The 20,713-nt window shown below is 44.1% G+C and overlaps 1 protein-coding gene across 2 annotated transcripts in view; it reads left to right on the forward strand.

Annotated features, from left to right (window-relative positions):
- Positions 1-20,713, forward strand: part of LOC116822079 (LIM zinc-binding domain-containing Nebulette) — a 460,572-nt gene that overhangs the window by 151,486 nt on the left and 288,373 nt on the right. For both annotated transcript variants that reach the window (XM_075062302.1, XM_075062303.1), the window contains exon 3: positions 7,655-7,739. In XM_075062302.1, coding sequence (XP_074918403.1) covers positions 7,655-7,739 — 85 coding nt within the window. The remainder of the gene's footprint in view (positions 1-7,654; positions 7,740-20,713) is intronic.

Here is a 20,713-nt window from a genome sequence, read left to right on the forward strand (position 1 = left end):
ATACGGTGAATAAATTTATGGAGCTTCTCCATCAAGTTTCCTGCCAAGAGTTCACTGCCCTCTTGGAGGAAGGGAAAAGGCGGCCAGAGCTTCTCTCCAGGCCTCGTTGCCACGAGGAGCATCTCATGGCTTTAGGTTTCAAACCTCCGGCCTTTCACGACTTACCATTTCTTGGTAAAGGCCTCTTTGCGGTGGAAATCACCCCAGGCTGCAAAGCCTGAAGGGCAAACAGGTCCATATGCGCGCTCTCTCGGCGTGCATACGCCGACGACCTACTCCAGGCCTTTCCGTCCCCAACCACATCCGCACACTCTGCTGCCTAGCCACAGATAGGACTTTGGCAGACAGCGCGGCTGAGGCGGTCGCAGACGACTGTCAGGACCCTAGAGGGCCAAGATCGAGCCCCTCGCAATCACGACTGGGACCAAAGACGAACTTTCGAAGGTGCGCCGAGGGCGGCGTACCGGTTACAACCGGGATCCCACTCCTACTTCCTCTTGGCGTGGTCCCAGTTAACTTCAGTTCGCTGTTCCCTACACATGGTGGAGTATGAGGGTACCACCTCCAATTTGTTCAACCTGTCCCTCTTCAGGGACTCCTCTTCGGGCCGCAATTCCTGCTTACAAGAGGTGCAGACGCCGATGGACGAAGGGGCAATTACTCCCTTATTCCCTAATCCCCGACTGTAGGAGATCTCAGCCTATCCCTAGACCTACGAGGACTCAACCAGTTTTTGATAAGGTTGAACTGCCCACATGGTATCCCAGGGAACCATCTAATCCTGTCCTAGATCCTTGGAGACTTTGTATGCCACCTCGATATGGAAAGGACGCGTACTTTCATTATTGCCATCTCCCCTCCGCACAGAGATACCTCCTACTTTTCTAGCCAAACCATCGTGTACTCCAGTTTTACGTCCTGCTGTTTGGCCTTTACTACAGCCCGCCACAGGCATTTACCAAAGATGTGTGGCCGTATACAGTCGCCACCCACCTCCGCCCGACATCGGATATGCGTTTTTTCGTATCTGGATGATGTGCTTAATCTGAGGGGACTCAAGAACAAGTCCTCAGCGTGTGGCATCTCAAGGACCTATTCACATGTCTAGGCCTTGATGATCCACTATGGCAAACATCCACTCTGGTTTCCCACGATGAGTTGACTTCCTAGGGGTTATCCTTGGACTCAAGCTAGCCGGATCCCTGCTTACCACAGCCACGGTTTCAGGCAATGGCACCGATCATCCGAGGTCTGCAAAACTTTCCCAAACGACCTCGGCTCGCACTCTGTCTCGTCTCCGGATCCATGGCTGCCTGCTCAATTTGTAACCAAACATGCTAAGCTCTGCCTTCTCATTCCAAGTTTGGCTCAACTTCGGCGTTAGCCGCCTGGACAGGGGCCCAATGGTCACGATAGTCACCATTCCTCGAGCACCCTAGGCTCCCGTAGAATGTGGGCTAACTCCCTTCCCTGGTGTGGCAGGATGCGCTCTATACCGCCCCAGCCCTCACTGTCCCTGACGGCGTGATGCGTCATTCTCTTGGCTTCAGGTGCTCACCTCAGAATAACCTTTCGAAGTTAGACCCTGGTCTTCTCAGGAGCTGGCCGTTCCACATCAATGTCAAAGCAGTTCCTGCGTGCCGGGGTTTCCAGCCAGCAGCTGCCGAAGCTGTGCGTCTCATGTTTAAGCCAGCACAACGGCCGTGTTACTACATAAACAACCTGGGAGGTACATGGTCCTCTCCTTTTGTCAGGAGCCATCCATCTCTGGACCTTTTTCATAGCCCATATCGATAAATCTGGGTAGCATCCTTTCTCCTGGCCTCGAATCTCAGCAGGTCTTTCCATGTCTTCATGAGTGCTCGCCTGCCTGATGTGATGCATTTCTGTTTGCCCGAAGTGGGGATTTTTCCCCACATATGGACCTGTTCGCTTACCGCGCGAGAAACATGAAATGTCCAGGTGTCTGCTCCTTCCAAGTCCACCCCGGGGACCGATCTTCAGACGCTGTCCTCATGCCGTGGAAGACCAACCCCTTTATGGCCTTTCCCACCGTTCCCCGGCTCATTGGGTCCTGCTTCACCCGCTAAGGGCAGGGTCGGATCATCATGATCACTCCACGTGGTCCAGCAGTCACTGTACACCCGTGCTTGGTCCTTCAATAGCTACCCATTTACCCTGACCACTCCACCCCACACGACCTCATACCTGCAGCTGTGGCCAGACTTCGCCGCCCGACCTGCAGTCTCTTCACCTCATGGTGTGGCTGCTACGTGCAGCATCAGGGATAGCAGGAAGCCTTCCACCTGTCAAACGTACTGGCCAGGTGGAAGCGTTTCTCCTACAGGTGCGCAACACGGTTAAATCTTACTCCTGCTGAGGTCGGTCATTTCCCTCTATTTTGGACTACCCTCTGGCGACTGCAACAGCAGCCTACTGGTGTGCATCGCCGAGGGTACACCTTGGCACCATCCTCTACTTCCATTCCAGGCCTAAAGTGAGTCGTTCTTGTTCTCACACTCTATGGTTTCGAGGTTCCTCAAGGGTTGCCAAGCGCATACACCCTTAGGTACGCCGCCCAGCCCGCAACCTGGTACCTCAGCTTGGGTTTAACGCGGCTTATGTCTCCTCCATTCGACCCGTTTTAGGCGACCTGCCGCTGCTATGCCTGTCTTGGAAAACAGCGTTTCCTCGTAACCATGTACATCGGCAGACGAGTCTTCGAGGCTCAGGGCTCTTATGGGTGGTTCCGCCATACATTAGTCCACAAGACAAGGTAGCGATACGACCATCACCCGGCTTTCCTCCTAAGGTGAGTTTCGCCTTCGTGTAATACACATCAACGCGATGGGGACAACAATTGCACTCCTGGACCGTTCTGTACGAGCGCTCGCTTTATGAGCTGTAGAAGAACCATTTGTAACACGCCCGCAACTCTCGGTCGCACGTAGCCAGACCGAAGAAAGGCCTACCTGTTTCCTCTCAGAGGATCTCACTCTGAGGTGATGACGTTCGCACTCGCCGTATGATTTGGCTCACATTTCCCCAAGCCCGACATCACCATGCATTCTACCCAGTTGCTCAGGCTTCATTCTCGCCGCCTTGCTTGACTCGATTACCTACCCACGAATCTATCGGTGCAGCTCCATGGTCCGTCGGTCCATACCCTTGCTTCTGCTTATTAGCTCTGGTTCAACAGTCAAGAATACTGCCAACCTTTGGCTCAGCAGTTTTACATTCTGACCATATTCCACTCCGACCCCCGCCTCGACTGGAAGGCTTGGGGAATCACCTAACTGGGATGGATATGAGCAAGCGCTTCGAAAGAAGAAAAGTATGGTACTCACCTTGTAACTGTTGTTCTTCGAAGAAAAAAAAAATGATGTGTTGCTCCATCCATTGCCTGAACCCGCCCTCCTTCCCCTCTGTCGGAGTAGCCGGCAAGAAGGGAACTAAAGGAAAAGCGGGGGGGCCTTGCGGCTGGGTCGGCAGGGGTATATATCCGGCACCATAGCGGCGCCACTCCAGGGGGCGCCCTGCTGACCCACCGAGTGTTGCTAGGGTAAAAATCTTCCGACGAACGTGCACGCGGTGCGTGCACACCTAACTGGAATGGATATGAGCAACACATCTCGAAGAACAACAGTTACAAAGGTGAGTAACCATCTGTTCTGGCATTTCTTGTATAGATCTTTATACAGGATTATCTCTAATAGCATTAGCTTGATCAGACATATTGCTTAAATTTCATGCTAACAGACTTAAAACAAAACAAAAAATCCTTTGAACGTTGCCATTAAATTGCTGGCATGACATCAGTCCCCTTAACAAATTCCCTGCTTTTCTCATGGCCACAATATCCCAAGATAAAAGGGAAGCACAGTAACAGAGTTATCAATTACTGTGATATCTCTACTGACTTGTGAATTAAAAGCTGCTGGCATCCATCCCCACATCTATATGCACAATGTTTTACAGAAATACAGTAGGTTCTTAAGCAAATATTTAGGAAACAAAATGTGACTAGCCTAACACTTCCTTACATTTAGCAGGTAATCAGCCAATAGCTGTAAGAGAAGATAAATTATACAACAATTATTGCCATTAATGAACCTTAGAGAATGTATAGGACAATTTGTCTTCCGTAATGATATTTTTAATAAACATGAAGCCATTTTTGGCTTTATTATATTAAAAACAAACAAATGGTTAAGATAATATTTACATTTAGCACCATCCACACTTAATGGCTTGAGGCAGGAATTTCCATAAACTAGAGGGCCTGTAACTAAAACTGTATCTCTTTGTTTTGGTAGACTATGTGGGTGGTTTCACAAATCAGCTGCAGAGGATAAGATAATTCATTCTAGAACACTGCTAGTAGTTAATTTTGCTAAATGATCTCATTTTCATAAATTGAAAAAACTTTAAATCACAATGAGTAATACATTGGGGTAAACGGTTAGCATGATGTTCAGATAAATACCATTTTTAATGTAAACAGTTTTATCACTTCTGTAGTGCGAAGTACATATGCTTAATGGTTTACTCCAATTCTTTTAAAAGATCTGTTTTGGTTTATAATACAAACATTTATTAAATACCTGTTATGGGTCCTAGATACCTTTGCCTTAAATTTAAAATACAACACCAATTTTTGTTTAAAGTAATTAGTGATTTTGGCTACCAATTTATGGAGCAAACCATTGCACCTAAAAGTAATTTAGAATAAATAGCTAGTATATGTGGCTGGATGAAATGCACAGTCTCATTTTCTGGACTGCATATTAAGTTTAATTTGGGAAACATTATGTTAAAAAGACACACAGTCTCCATCTTTTTTGTCCTCACATGTCCCCAAGTCAAAAGGAACATTAGGAAGCTAGGCCTCCATACTGTGGGCCAAACTGTCAGTATATTTGCCAAAGATGCATATAAATAGCAAACTTCATTTGTATTCAGAGCTGCTAGTGGTGGATCTCCAGGACCCAAAAGCCTGATGGTGTCAGGACAACTTTTTCTACCTACATGAATTGCTGAAGACTTAATGGACTTTTGAGATGGAAAAGGTCTAGGTCAGAATGAGCTCTCCCAATCCACATCGTTGGGCTCTGCAGGATTAAAACCCTTCCCATCCTTTCTGGCTTCCTCACATACTGTCTTCTGCCCCAGTACATATCAGTGGAGAGCCCTTCATACTCATCTTCTCTTTCTATCAACAAATCAGTTATGAAAAGTAGAGAAAGAATAAGGCAAACGATGGCTGGAATGACTTACTCCATTTTACAGCTTACAGGAATAAATTGGATGATGTAACTAAGAGGTGCTATAGTAGGTTGACAGGTTTACATCCATGGGGCTGATCTGTGAACAAGACTTTTCTGTAAGCTCCACCCTATTCCTGTATCTGTTCCAAGACTTGCTGGGAACTAGCAGATATTGATATCAGCTGGCTCTGTGCACCTGTATAAATAGGAGCTATCTTCAGGTTATGTAGTTCTGAAGTTGCCTTCCTTTTCTGGATTCAGAGTCACCTTTTTCCCCACAGGAGTACAAGAGTATGTCTATATTACCCGCTGGATCGGTGGGCAGCAATCAGTCCAGCGGGGATTGATTTATTGTGTCTAGTCTAGACATGATAAATCAACCTCCGAGCGCTCTCCCGTTAACTCCGGTACTCCACCAGGGCGAGAGGTGCAGGCAGAGTTGAGCATCAGCATCAGCAGTCAACCTACTGCAGTGAAGACACCGCGCTGAGTAGATCTAAGTAGTTGACTTATTCACATAGCTGAAGTTGAGTAACTTAGATCGATCCTTCCCCCCAGTGTAGACCAGGCCTAAGAAGCATCGGAGTTGGGGCATATATGTATTAAAATAACAAAGCCCTTCCTCTTCTAAGAATATAAGAGAGAATACTAGAATTAGTTGGAAAATAACCCCACTCCCCTGAAAATTTCATCTTTTCTGTGAAAAATCAAAAAACTGAAAAATATTAGCCAAACCCCGAAAATTTCAATTTGGAAATGCTGCCACTGTGCCTCATTATATTTGTAGTTTAAGTGTTTATGCCACTATTCTTCTCTGTGGGCTGGACTCCATGGATGAACTGCATCTTCCACGATACGCAATAATATACTTTCTTGCTGAGCTACCATAGTGCATTATGGCAGCCATAGCGTGGTTGGAGAACCTGGCCCACATAAGAGAATGAGGACATGAGACATCTGAATAAAATTATCAATACCAACATTTTTGAATGGAAAGTTTTCAGCCTTTGATTGAAAACCAAAAACTTTCCAGTTTTAGGTATTTAGTTTTTAAATGCAAAGTCTGTTTTTTCCACAGAAAGCAGAAATTGTTCATGAAAAATTTTGTTTTGTGAAAGGCCCAATTTTCTGGCAAAAAAAGAAAAAAGTTTTTAGTAGTAGTTGTACATTGATTTAGAGATTGTGCCTGTTGCTGAAATAATTCTTTAGAGAAGATCTTGAATTTGTACATGGTGAAGTATTATGGTTATTATTATTTCTGACTATTTATTTATAGCCTTGTTTTACAATGGAAATTATATTGCAAACATTGCTGTATGAAGATTATATATGTTTTAACTAAACTTCTGAAATATTTGATATCCAAATGAAAAGGTTGGCAGACTATATGATATGCTAACAAGATATCTAAATGTATGTATGAGTGCTTCAACATAATCATAAATTGAATCTTTGCTTTTGGATTGAGATTTAAGCTTTTAGCAAGAAGATTGTAAGAATCAGTTTCTTTATGGTTCTTCTTCCTTGTGAGCAAGTCTTGGTTTAACTGTTTTCTTATTTCCCATCTTTCATATAAAATTTTCTAATTGTAGGTGATTCAGAAGAAGACGTGATAAAACCATGAAAAACGAACAAATTATTGTTCTGTGGGAGAGTCATACATTGTGATGAGCATGACTTGACTGTCAAAGGTGTCTGTAAAATAGCAAACAACAAAAATATGTTACAGTGATGTAAAATTTTAAATTGAAGAAGAGATTCACAGTAATTTTCAATATTGAAGTTTTTTTTGCAGTGCAGTCTTTGATATTGGATGTCATTTATTTTTACATACAGAAGTATGTTGACACTATTAACATTAAAAGGTTTGACCCTTCTGTATATGTAATGTCAGTATAACCTTGCTGGATCGTGTAGATTTCAGCGCTGGTGTGATTTTCATCCCAAACACCCCGGTATTCTAAATATGATTTATTTGACTTTTTTTTCCATTAAGCAATTCTATTTTAATGCATTTTAGCTTAGTCTTAATTCAGTATAACAATATCCTAAGCACGTAGGGAAAAACACAGTTAAGCATGGTATCTGTTTTATTTCATTCTACACAACAAATTTTTCACAAACCATGCTGACCAGTTAGTGTTCACAGTGGATATATGGGATATAGACTAATTATAGTAACTCACTCATGTTTGTGCAATGCATGACTAACACACAGATATTTTACCAAAAATTTTAAATGTTATAGTAACTCGTTTTAACACAAAACTAGCCAACTGTAAAATCCAGGTGTCAATTTAAATGAAGTGGCAAAGAATATTGGGATGCATTTTACTTTCCAGAACATGTAGATATTCCTTATTTGATGTTGTGATTTTTTTTTCTAGACACTACCCAAAACAGTCCTTCACTACGGTGGCAGATACACCAGAAAACCTTCGTCTGAAGCAACAAAGTGAATTGCAAAGTCAGGTAATCATTGACTTAGTTTTTGTATTTCACTAATATTAGATAATCAGGTCAGCTTTTCTATCAGCTTTTCATTGCAGCACGAGTGTTCTTTTGGTATTAGGTTTCAAACGGGTAGCCCTGTTAGTGTGTGTCAGCAAAAACAATGAGGAGTCCTTGTGGTACCTTAGAGACTAACACATTTATTTGGGCATAAGCTTTTGTGGGCTAAAACCCATTTCATCAGATGCATGGAGTGAAAAATACAGTAGGCAGGTATAAATATACAGCACATGGAAAGATGGGAATTGCCTTACAAAGTGGGGAATCAGTGCTAATGAAGCAAATTCAGTCAGGGTGGGTGTAGCCCATTCCCAAGAGTTGACAAGAAGGATGAATATTCAGCAGAGGGGAAATTACTGTTTTCAGTGCTAACAAGGCCAATTCAATCAGGGTGGATGTGGCCCATTCCCAACAGTTGAGAAGAAGGTGTGAATATCAATACAGGGAAAATTATTTTTTGTAGTGACCCAGCCACTCCCAGTCTTTATTCAAACCTAATTTGATGGTGTCAAGTTTGCAAATTAATTCCAGTTCTGCAGTTCCTTGTTGAAGTCTGTTTTTGAAGTTTTTTTGTTGAAGAATGGCCACTTTAAAGTCTGTTATTGAGTGTCCAGGGAGGCTGAAGTACTCTCCTACTGATTTTTGAATGTTACAATTCTTGATGTCTGATTTCTGTCCATTTATTCTTTTGTGTAGCGACTGTCTGCTGTAGCCAGTGTGCATGGCAGAGGGGCATTGCTGGCACATGATGGCATATATCACATTGGTAGATGTGCAGGTGAATGAGCCCCTGATGGTGTGGCTGATGTGATTAAGTCCTATGATGGTGTCTCTTGAATAGATATGCGGACAGAGTTGACAATGGAGCTTGTTGCATGGATTGGTTCCCGAATAAAGACTGGGAGTGGCTGGTGTGGCTCCCTGTGGTGTGATTATTAGGTGGGTTTAAAGCTACTTTGAGCATTGTGCTAGTCACTTCTTTTTAGGGGAGCTGGGAAGGAATTTTTTCCCTCACCACCATATTGGCTTTGATGGAGCAGGATTTTTTCGCCTTTCCCACAGTGAATGTTAGGGAACACCTATTATGATGAGCACAAAAGATGTGGTAGGCTAAATGTCACAACTTATTTGGTAAGTGTGGGATGGATGTCCAGGGCAGGTACTCCATAGGGAAGGCATCCAGTGACCAGATAAATGGTCTGATAAAGGACTTAAAAAGGAGATGCTGGTTAAAGAAATAGAAAGGTGTGGGTTTGGGGCTCCTATGGTTGGAATGACAGGGAGCCAACCCCCCTTTCGTATAGCCCATCTAATCCCTCCTACAGGGAGTGGGGGGTGGATGGTAAGGTTCTGGCAATGGATTTGCTGAAGTGACCTGGATTGAAAAAGAGGAGAGCTGGTGGAAGCCCCCTGCCTTGGCAATTACAAAACAAACAGGGTTTACCTGCATTGTACACTTTTATCTGCTGGGTTGTCCCAGACATCTAATAATAAAGATGCGGCCTGATTAAATCCGTATCAGGTGTCTCCTGTCCTTCTTTCGGTATAGCTGGACAATGACATCACTTAAGTTATTTCTGGTCACAGCAGTGTATGTGAGATCAGGCCCAAGGGGTTCTCATGCACTAAGCAAATCACGAAATATTGGCTCATGTCAGCCTCCAGTAACACAGTTATTGAATATTTAGCTGCTCCTAATATTTGCTTGCTTTGGATGATTACCTAAATGGTGAAGGTGGTCCCAGTATATACAATAAGAATTCATATATAAAGCTCTTTTTACTCAAATTGTCATTAAAATATTACCAGTCAAAATTGCCAGTGTCAGATTAATGAGAGGCATTACAATGAATAGTAAAAAGAAAATAAAAATTGCCATAATGGATACATAATTCTTTGACTCCACATAAACAAAATATGCATATTATTTGCTTATGGTATTCATTGATATATAATTTCCAGTTTCCATTGTCATTCAGTTCTTAACATCTTGATATCTTTGTTCTTGTGATGGTTGGCTACTTAGGAGTGTATTCTCCTCTTGCTACACTGAAATTTACTTGCAAATCTCTCAGTACCAATAATTGGACTAATGTGGCAAAAGCCCAGAAAGCAGAATTGAGAAGATATCTTTTTATGTTCTCCTTTTGGGAAGCTCTTTATTAAAGAATGGGTGAAGCAATAGTCACGGAAAATATTGGTGTCAATATTTACAGTAATACGTATATGGAAGACTTAGCATTTTTTCTGGTATGATTAAAGTTTGATCCATGGACAAACTGTGGCCTACAGAAGTTCTGCCGTGTGACATATGGATTCAGTTATCTGTAAAGAGGAAAGTTCTGCGGAAGTTACATTTCATCTTGATTTAAGTAGCTGAGAGAGCTCCAATTTGCTCACTTCTATTATAGTGCTTTGGCAGCAGCACCATAGTTAAGCTTGTACTACAGAATTCAGTTTGACAGAAGCTTTAAACCTTTATTTTGTAAGAACTTCTTTGAAATGGGTAAACCCAAAACATAGAATATAAACTTTGAGTCTTATTTGAACTCTTCGTGGTGGTTTGATGAAGATAAATTGATTCAGAAAGAATAACGACATTTCTAAAGTCAATCCTTCTGCAGTTTTTCACTGGATTGTCTCATTTTTCTTCATACCCCTTCTGCAAGAAATCCAAAACGCTCTGGGATGAGTCCTTTGTCCACTTTGTTGCTTGTCATGTGCAGATTCCCACAATATCACTTATACATTGGTAGTATTTATCTGTAGTGATTTTATACCTTTTTAGCCATAACAGAAAAACGTGTGTGTCAAGCTGAACCCATTGAATTTGATGACAAATCTGATTTGCTATGAATGCCGTTAGAATTATAGAAGATCAGGGTTGAAAGGGACCTCAGGAGGTCATCTAGTCCAATCCCCTGTTCAAAGCAGGACCAATTCCCAACTAAATCATCCCAGCCAGGGCTTTGTCAAGCCTGATCTTAAAAACCTTTAAGGAAGGAGATTCTACCACCTCCCTAGGTAACCCATTTCAGTGCTTCACCACCCTCCCTCTACTCACTTCTAGAGGGAAGGGGAGAGGCACTGACTTCTTCCCGATTAACTGCCCCTCTAGCCTACAGGATTATTCCCTGGGTTGGAAAAGAGGAGACAAGAACTTCAAATCTCACCTCTTTTAACTGCTGTAGAAATTCTCACACAACTCACTACCCTTATTACTAACTAAAGCCAGGAACCCCAACCTAGGAGGCCGTTAGGGAAGAACTTCTGATAACTCTCTCCCACACCCATTTTTTAATAAACTTGCAGAGGACTTGTATAAGGTCACTGCAGGCTCAGAACCCAGGTCTCTAATATGACAAGCCCTCATCTTATCCACTGCATCACACTCTCTTATGGAGTATCTAAACCAGTTTTGGTTATTCTATTTCTTACCACTATAGACGACATTCCTCTTCCAGAGTTGGTGATAGAACCCAGGATTCGTGATTAGCAGTGTAATGGACTGCTAAACTGTATGATACTGTTCACCCATTATGTGTAAAATACCTTATTTAAAGCTAACCTTAGACAGATCTGGCAGAGTATTAAAGCATCTTATGGTGAACACACCTGGTCTGTATAACAAAACTCTGTAGCCACTCCATATCTGGTTCAGGAACATGGCATGGTGTTAGAAGTAAACTAAGAACAGAAACAGAAGGAGAACAGCAACAAAGGTTGTAAACAGAAGGAACAAAGCAACAAAGATTGCAGGATATTGTCAACATGCCACTCTTCAATGCCCCAGGGCCACTTGGGGAGCGGGGGAGAGGGGCAAGCGGGGCAATTTGCCCCAGGCCCTGCAGTGCACCCCACGAGAATATAGTATTCTATAGTATTGCAACTTTTTCTTATGGAAGGGGTCCCCAAAATTGCTTTGCCCTAGGCTCCCTGAATCATCTGGGTGCCCCTGCAATGCCCCAGAGCACTTCATCTTTGACAAACCTTCAGAATGGACAGACTGGAAATAATATTTTGAAAGATTTTACATTGCAACCAAGCTCCACAAAGAAACTGGAGCTATACAGGTATCTTCTTTAATTTATGCTTTGGGGAAGCAGGCGGAGCATCTCTTTAAATCCTTTCACTTTACTGAAGACAGTCACAAAGATGATTACGAAAGGGTTTTGGCTATGTTTGATGCATACTTTATACCTTAGAGAAACGTGGTTTATGAAAGAATGTGCTTCTATGAGAGAAATCAAGAACCAGGAAAATGTTGATGTTTTATAAGAGCTCTGCATACACTGGCTGAAAATTGTGATTTTGGGAATGCCCCAATGCAAAAAATGAAAATATCAGAGAGAGACTGATTATTGGGTTAACAGATAAAAAAACTTTCACAGTCGCTACACTTGAAGAGAGTTTTAACCCTTGCCACAGCTATACAGGGAGCAAAGCAGTCTGAGTTGGTGAGACAGCAAAATCTAGAGCAACTTGAAAAATTTGAAACGATCTTAGAAACTGTAAACAGGCACTTGAATGTTGTCATTATCATAAAACTCCTGAGGGAAGGAGAGAGGACCCCAGACCAACTGCCTTCGCAGCTGCAGCATGGCAGCCATGATGGGCATTAGGGTTGCCAGCCCTCCTGGTTTCGCTGGGAGTCTCCCAGAATCAGGCCCTATCTCCTGGAGGTTACTGAAGCCAAACCGGGAGATTTTAAGTGCTAAAAATCGAGAGCTGCAGTGGGGCTAAGGAAGACTTTCTTCCTGTCCTGGCTCCGGAAGCAGCCAGAATGTCCCTGCGGCCAATGGGAGCTACAGGGGCGGTGGGCAAGGGCAGGGTGCGGAGACTCACTAGCCTCCCTGCCTAGGAGACACTGCCAGAGGGATGTGCCGGTTGCTTTCGGGAGCCACCGGAGGTAAGTGCCACCCAGCAGAGCCCACACCCCTGCCCCAGCCCAGAGCCCATACTCTGCACCCAAACTCCCTCCCAGAGCCTGCACCCCCACCTCCTCCTACACCCAAACTCCCTCCTGAACCTGCACCGCTCACCCCCTCCTGCACCCTAGCCTGGTGAAAGTGAGTGAGGGTGGGGGAGAGTGAGAGATGGAGGGAAGGAGGATGGAATGATCCAGGGGTAGGGCCTTGGAGAAGGACTGGGGGAGGGGCGTGGCCTTAAGGAAGGGGCGGGGCAAGGATGTACATGTTTGTGAGATTAGATAGTTGGCCATCCTAATGGGTGTAGGGAGAAAGGTGAAAAAACTAGAAGGAATATTTTATTTATATTGGACTTTTAAAAGGAGATCCAGTACAAATGACCTTAAGAGACAATTCTGAATCATATAGTGTACCTACAACTTGCAGGATTCTTATCCTATTATTTCATAAAGTAGAAACTTAGCTAAAGGGAATGGAGCAGATTGACATAATCGAGAAAATCTCTGAGCCAACAGCATGGTGTGCCCCAGGGGAAAGAAAAAATGGAAAAATACTCATCTGTGTGGATCTTAAAAGACTTGACTGAAATATACCGTGTGGTCTGTTTGTTTGGGGGACCATGTGCTGACTGTTTGTGTGCTGAGCCTAGTAGCCTGCTAGGCAAGACTGAGAGCTTCTTAACAAGGCTTTGATCATAAGCCATTTAGCACCCATCAACCCGTAACCAGGGGGTGGGGCTACTTAGGAAGTCCATGGTTTTAAAAAACTTGCCCCAAGTGACTTAGAGGAGTTAAGGAACAGGAGCGGCTAACGGGAGTTTTGCAAGGGAGTTCAGAGGGCAAGTGTAAGATGGGACCAGATACACTTAACATTCCTTAAACTTCTTTAAACTTAAAGCCCAAACCACCCCCTGACAAAAGCAAAGCATCAACAAAGGAACCTGCCTGCATTCTTTTTCACTTCTGCAGCTTAAGTCCAGCAACAGAGTGGGGGCTATCTAGTTTATTGCACCCAATGCAGCATGTATGATTACCTGCCCTATGGGCAGATGCCGTATGTGTGCATTCGGTGCAAGGAGCTCCTGGCCGTCAGAGACCGTGTATGGTCTTTGGAGACCAGAGTAGCTGAGGTAAGGGAGAGAGAGAGGTACATAGATGAGACTTTCCGGGACACAGTAGAACGGCCCCACGCCTGTTCAGACAGCCTCTGTGCTGTTGAGACGGATGAAAGTCTCGGGGAAGAAGAACATCCAACTGGAGCAGAAGGAAAAGATCCCATAGTGGGGACCCTCCTTCCAGATGATGATGTGGTAGCCTCTCACAGTGAGGATACCTCTCCAGGGAAGGGAACTCCAGTTATTAGGAAGAGACAGGTATTAGTAATGGGTGATTTGATCATTAGAAACATAGATAGCTGGGTTTGCGATGACCGGGAGAACCACATGATGACATGCCTCTCTGGTGCAATGTTGCTGATCTCTCGAAACTTCTAGATAGACTTGTGTGTAGTGCTGGGAAAGTGCCAGTGATCGTGGTACATGTAGGTACCAATGACATAGGGAAGGATGAGAGAGACGTCCTGTAGGCCAAATTTAGGCTGCTAGGTAAGAGACTGATGTCCAGGACCTCTATGGTGGCATTCTCTGAAATGCTCCCAGTTCCACGCGCAGGGCCAGTTAGACAGGCAGCACTGCAGGGTCTCCATGCGTGGATGAGACAATGGTGTAGGGAGGAGAAGTTTAGATTTATTAGGAACTGGGGAAACTTTTGGGAAAGGGGGAGCCTATACAGGAAGGATGGACTCCACCTAAATCAAAATGGAGCCAGATTGCTGGCACTTAAAATTAAAAAGGTCATTGAGCAGTTTTTAAACTAAGGGCTGGGAGAAAGCTGACAGGTGCGGAGGAGCCTATGGTTCGGACAGAGACATCCCTTAGGGGAGGATCTATTAATGGAGAGTCTCTATGTCCTAGTAAGGAGGAGAGGATGGAAGTATCATAGTATTAATCCTCAATTTAAACATTAGAGTTCAAATATGAAGTACTAGCATGAAGTTCTCTAAGCTTAATCTCCAGCTTAGATCTGATAGGCTGCCACCAGATCAGGAATTGCTAGGGCCTGATCCCCCCTTTCCTCTCTCTGGTGTCCCCAACCCTCTCTTGGTGGGACACCCAGATTCCAAATCCCTTGGATGCTAAAAGCAGGGGAGAAAACCCCTTCCCCCCTCCTTCCCAGGCTTGCCTCTTGGTCTAGCCTGCAAGTATCAAGAAACCGGTTTCTCTGCTTCCCAAGAGATAAGCGTTCTCTGCCCTCAGGACAATTGAGATGCAAAATACCAACAGCTTGGCTTTGCCTTTCCCCGTGCCTGCCTTCCCGTGAGGGAGACAGGTACCTGATACAGAGGTTTCACTTTCTCTGCCTTACTAGAAAAAGAAACTTTCACAAGGTTTAAAAAGAAAACTTTATAGAAAAAAAAGAAGGAAAATATAAAACAATAATCTTGCATTAAGAAACTCAATACAGGCTCTTGCTTATAAGAAAATATGAAGAAACAGTCTGATTTAAAAGATAGCCCGATTAAACCAGTCCAACCAATCCACATACATGTAAATACAACCCAAAGCTCCTCATAGCCGAATTGCTTGGGGTTCCTTTGTACTCACAGATGTGTAGGAGACACTTGGAGATAAGATGCAGTTAGGAGGAAGCTTGTTAACTCACAGCCGAGAAAACAACAAAAGACACAGCCATCCACATCTATTCGTACAACCCAAAGCTCCTCATAGCCGAATTGCTTTGGGGTTTCCTTTGTACTCACAGACTTTTGGTATAATATGTGAAATAAGAAGGAGTTAGGAGGAAACCTTGTTTACTCACAGCCGAGAAAACAAAAAAGACCCCGAGTATCCAAATTCCCGCCCCTGACTTTTAAACAATCCAGTTCTCTGATTGGTCCTCTGGTCAGGTGTTTGGTTACCCTTTCCAGGTAAAAGAAACTTAACCCTTACCTTACCTATCTACTTATGACAGGAAGATGATAAAATACAGGTAGGATCTGATGAGAAATAGTCAAATTAAAAAAAGTCCCATTCAATCATATTATGTAATGGCAGACAGCTGAAAAATGTCAATATTTTAAAGTGCTTATATACCAATGCTAGAAATCTAAATAACAACATGGGTGAACTAGAGTGCTTTGTATTAAATGAGGATATTGATATAATAGGTATCACAGAAACTTGGTGGAATGAGAATAATCAATGGGACACAGTAATACCTGGGTATAAAATATACTGGAAGGACAGAAGAGGTCATGCTGGTAGGGGAAGGGCACTATATGTGAAAGAAATCATAGAATCAAATGAAGTAAAAATCTTAAATGAACCAAACTATATCATAGACTCTCTGTGGATAGTAATTCCATGCTTGAATATTAAGAATATACCAGTGGGGATATATTACTGACCACCTGACCAGGATGGTGATGATGATTGTGAAGTGCTCAGGAAGATTAGAGAGGTTATAAAAATAAAAACCTCAGTAATAATGGGGGTTTTTGGTTCAACTATCCTCATATTGATTAGATGCATATCACCTCAGAATGGGATGCAAGGATAAAGGTTCTTAACACCTTAAATGACTGCTTCTTGGAGCAGCTAGTTCTGGAACGCACAAGAGAAGAGGCAATTCTTGATTTAGTCCTAAGTGGAGCACAGGATCTGGTCCAAGAGATGAATATAGCCGTACCGCTTGATAATAGTGACCATAATATAATTAAATTTAACATCCCTGTGGCGGGGAAAACACCACAGCAGCCCAGCACTGTAGCATTTAATTTTAGAAAGGAGAACTACACAAAAATGAGGAAGTTAGTTAAACAGAAATTAATGGTACAGGGCCAAAAATGAAATCCCTGCAAGCTGCATGGAAACTTTTAAAGACACCATAATAGAGGCTCAACTTAAATGTATACCCCAAATTAAAAAAAGAGAGAACCAAAAAAGTGCCACTATAGCTAAACAACAAAGTAAAAGAAGCAGTCAGAGGCAAAAAGGCATCCTTTAAAAAGTGGAAATTAAATCCCAGTGAGGAAAATAGAAAGGAGTATAAATTCTGGCAAATGAAGTGTAAAAATATAATTAGGAAGACCAAAAAAGGAATTTGAAGTACAGCTAGCCAAAAACTCAAAAAATAATAGCAAAAAATGTTTTAAGCACATCAGAAGGAGAAAGCCTTCTAAACAACCAATGGGGCCACTGGATGATCGAGATGCTAAAGGAGCACTCAAGGAGAATAAGGACATTGCGGAGAAACTAAATGATTTCTTTGCATTGGCTGAGGGTGTAAGAGAGATTCTCAAACCTGAACCATTCTTTTTAGGGGACATATCTGATGAACAGTTCCAGATTAAGGTGTCATTAGAGAAGGTTTTGGAATGAATTGATAATCTAAATAATAATAAGTCACCAGGACCAGATGGTATTCATCCAAGAGTTCTGAAAGAAGTCAAATGTGAAATCGCAGAACTACTAACTGTAGTTTATAACCTGTCATTTAAATCAGCTTCTGTACCAGATGGATGGAGGATGCCATTTTTAAAAAGGGCTCCAGAGGTGATCCCGGCAATTACAGACTTGTGAGCCTGACTTTGGTACCGGGCGAACTGGTTGAAACTGTAGTAAAGCGCAAAATTGTCAGTTACGTAGATGAACGTAATTTGTTGTGGAAGAGTCAACATGGTTCCGCCTCACCAATCTACTAGAATTTTTGAGGGAGGGAACAAGCATGTGGACAAGGGGGATCCAGTGGATAAAGTGTACTTAGATTTTCAGAAATCCTTTAACAAGGTGCATTGCCAAAGTCTCTTAAGCAAAGTAAGCAGTCATGGGATAAGAGGTAAGGTCCTCCTGTGGATCAGTAACTGGTTAAAATAGGAAACAAAGGGTAGGAATAAATGGTCAGTTTTCAGACTGGAGAGAGGTAAATAGTGGTATCCCTCAGGGGTCTGTAGTGGGACAGTCCTATTCAACATATTCCAATATGATCTGGAACAAGGGTCAAACAGTGATGTGGCAAGATCCTCTGGCAAGGAGTGCCACATATTGACTGTGCGTTGTGTGAAAAAATACTTCCTTTTTTTTGTTTTAAATCTGCTGCCTATTCATTTCATTTGGTGACCCCTAGTTCTTGTGTTACGAGAGAGTAAATAACACTTCCTTATTTACTTTCTCCACACCAGTCATGATTTTATAGACCTCTATCATACCCCCCCAGTCGTTTGTTTTCCAGGCTGAAAAGTCCCAGTCTTATTAATCTCTCCTCACATCACAGCCATTGGCAGATTCTGGGAAATTCTTTAAGTCAGTGTTTCCCAAACTTATACCACTTGTGTACCCCTTTTGAGATATTTGTCTTATCGGTGTACCCCTTCTCCGATGAAGATACTTTGGGGGGGTGGGAAGGCCTTGCTCAGGCCACTGCTGGCCCTTTGCCACCCGGGGTCCTGGCCGCTGGCCTGGCTCAGCCCGCTGCCAGCGTGGATGAACAGGACCCCTGGCCAGCACCAGGCTGAGCGGGACCGGCGGATGGAACCCTGGGCCGACAGTGGGTTGAGCCACTCAGCGAGCTGTGGATCTGGGGTTCTGTCTGCCGACCCGGCTCAGCCCACTGCCAGCCTGGGTGAACGGGACCCCTGGCCGGCAGCAGGCTGAGTGGGACCGGTGGCTGGGACCCAGCTGGTAGGAGCTGGCGGACGGAATCCCAGACCGGCAGTGGGCTGAGCCGCTCAGCCCGCCGCGGGTCTAGTGTTGTGTCCGTCGGCCCCGCTCAGCCCACTGCTGGCCTCTTGCCACCCGAGGTCCCGGCCGCCGGCCCGGCTCAGCCCTCTGCCAGCCCCTTGCCAGCTTGAAAATCTTTCATGTACCACCAGGGGTACGCATACCACACTTTGGGAAACACTGCCTTAAGTAAAAGAAAGTGCTAAACACACACAAACTACATTTATCTAACCCTTTGGAGATTTTGCTTTCCAAGATTACCTTTTGGGATTACAAATGCACCTGAGATTTTCCAAAGAAAGATGGCAGAACTGTTAACAAACACAAACAAAGTTGTAGTTTTCATGTACAATAGTCATATATAGATCATTGATGGAAGAACACAACAAAACCCTCAAAAATGTCCTAAACTTAATCAGTCAGTCTGTACTGAAACCACTAGGAAAAATGCACTTTCCGCCTACCCTAAATTGCGTTTTTGGGACAGACAATAAACACAGTTCTGAAAAGGTAAAAGCAGTTGGAGAATTGAATGCACCAACTAACGTACCAGGACTGAGAAGTACATTGGGAATGGTCATTTGGTTCATACCTACAAAACCTTTTTACAGTGGCAAACCCACTGAATGAACTGTTAAAGTCCAACACATCTTGGCTATAGGGGCTAAAGTGCCTTGAAAAAGGTAAAAGAAATAATCTTAACATCTCCAGCTGTCAAGAACTACAACGTGAACAATTCCACAATGGTCAGTACAGATGTAGCCAGCTATGGCTAGGTCGTGTATTGCTGCAACAACATTGCTCTGAGTGGAAGCCAGTTGCATTTTGCTCTTGCCTACTTAGAGAAGCAGAAAAACATGTGATACAGCAGGGCCAGGGAGCAGTGGGAGAGTGGTCTTATTGGTTGCTGTGAAGTGGGTGGGCACAAGCCTGGGGAGGAGCTACTGAACCCAGTACTCAACTAAATTACAGGGGAAAATGAAAAAACAAAACAGGAACAGGTGTGGGGGTCAAAGGGCCAAAACTAGGGAACTGGAATGGGACACCGAGCAGAGAACCCCAGACAGCACCCACTGCTCCTCAAAAGTGTCCAAGGAGCCAGGGGACATCGCCCAGAGGAACTCTGCCCAGATGCGTGAACAGATAAAGGAACGAAAACAGGCCTCACAGTCAATGCCCCCCCCCCAGCCAACCTCCTCTCCCTGGTGTTATAAATGACCACTTTGGCCATGGGTAGGAGGAGGTTGATGAGGTGGTCCTGTGACTTCGTGGGGCCGCGGATGGGGTGAACATATATAAAAAGAGGCAGGGAAAAGTTCAGCCAGAACCTCAACAAGAGGTTCTGGAGGAGCCAGAAGAGGGGCTGCAACCTGGCGCACTGCAGATAGACACGCACCAGGGTCTCCCACACACCGTAAAAAGGACAGGCTTCAAGGACAGAAGCGAACCATGCCAGGTATATACCTGTGCTCACAGCTTCATGGAGAAACCACCAACTAATGTCTACAGCGGGCAGTGGAACCAAGGTGGAGTACAGACTGGCCCACCGGGGTCCCTCATTCTCTGCAGCTGGAGCGCCACTTGGTATTGGGCGGGACATAAGGGTGGGGAAATGAAGAGTGAGGAGCACGAGCATGTAGAGATGGTCCCATGGTGCGATTCAGAAGCGAACCAGCTGCAAATCACGCAGCTGGCTTGGAGTGCAAAGGGGTGGGGGCCAAGAGGGCTCACGGGGCAGGGCCTGATGAAGAGATCTGGAGGGGGACTAGTAGAAGGGAGATATATAAGCCACAGGCTAATTAAGGCATGGTTCTCTGTAGACTATGAAAAGTTACTACAGGTTAATTGGAGTACCCACTGACAATTAAGGGGTGCACAGAGGTCTTCTAGGGAGCACATCAACTCCTGTAGAGATTTGCCTAGGTTTATGGCAGGCTACATAATAAGCACTAGCGAAATAAGTACAAACTAACATTTCATACAGACAAAAGGACAATTAAGGCCCTGTCAGGAACCTAATAAAAGCCCCCTGCTTCTGGCAGACAAGGTGGTGTGAGGAAGGAGAGAACTGGAGTTTGGAGGTGTGTTGCTGAGAATTGAAAGACCAGAGAACTGGAGGAAGTGAGACAGTACCCAGGGCCATCCTTAGGATTTATGATGCCCTAGGCGGGATTATTTAACTGGTGCCCCTGTGCCTGACTTGCTCTGAGCAACACAAACATAAGCTTACA

The sequence above is a fragment of the Chelonoidis abingdonii genome, chromosome 2, assembly GCF_003597395.2.
Source record: "Chelonoidis abingdonii isolate Lonesome George chromosome 2, CheloAbing_2.0, whole genome shotgun sequence".
NCBI lineage: Eukaryota > Metazoa > Chordata > Testudines > Testudinidae > Chelonoidis > Chelonoidis abingdonii.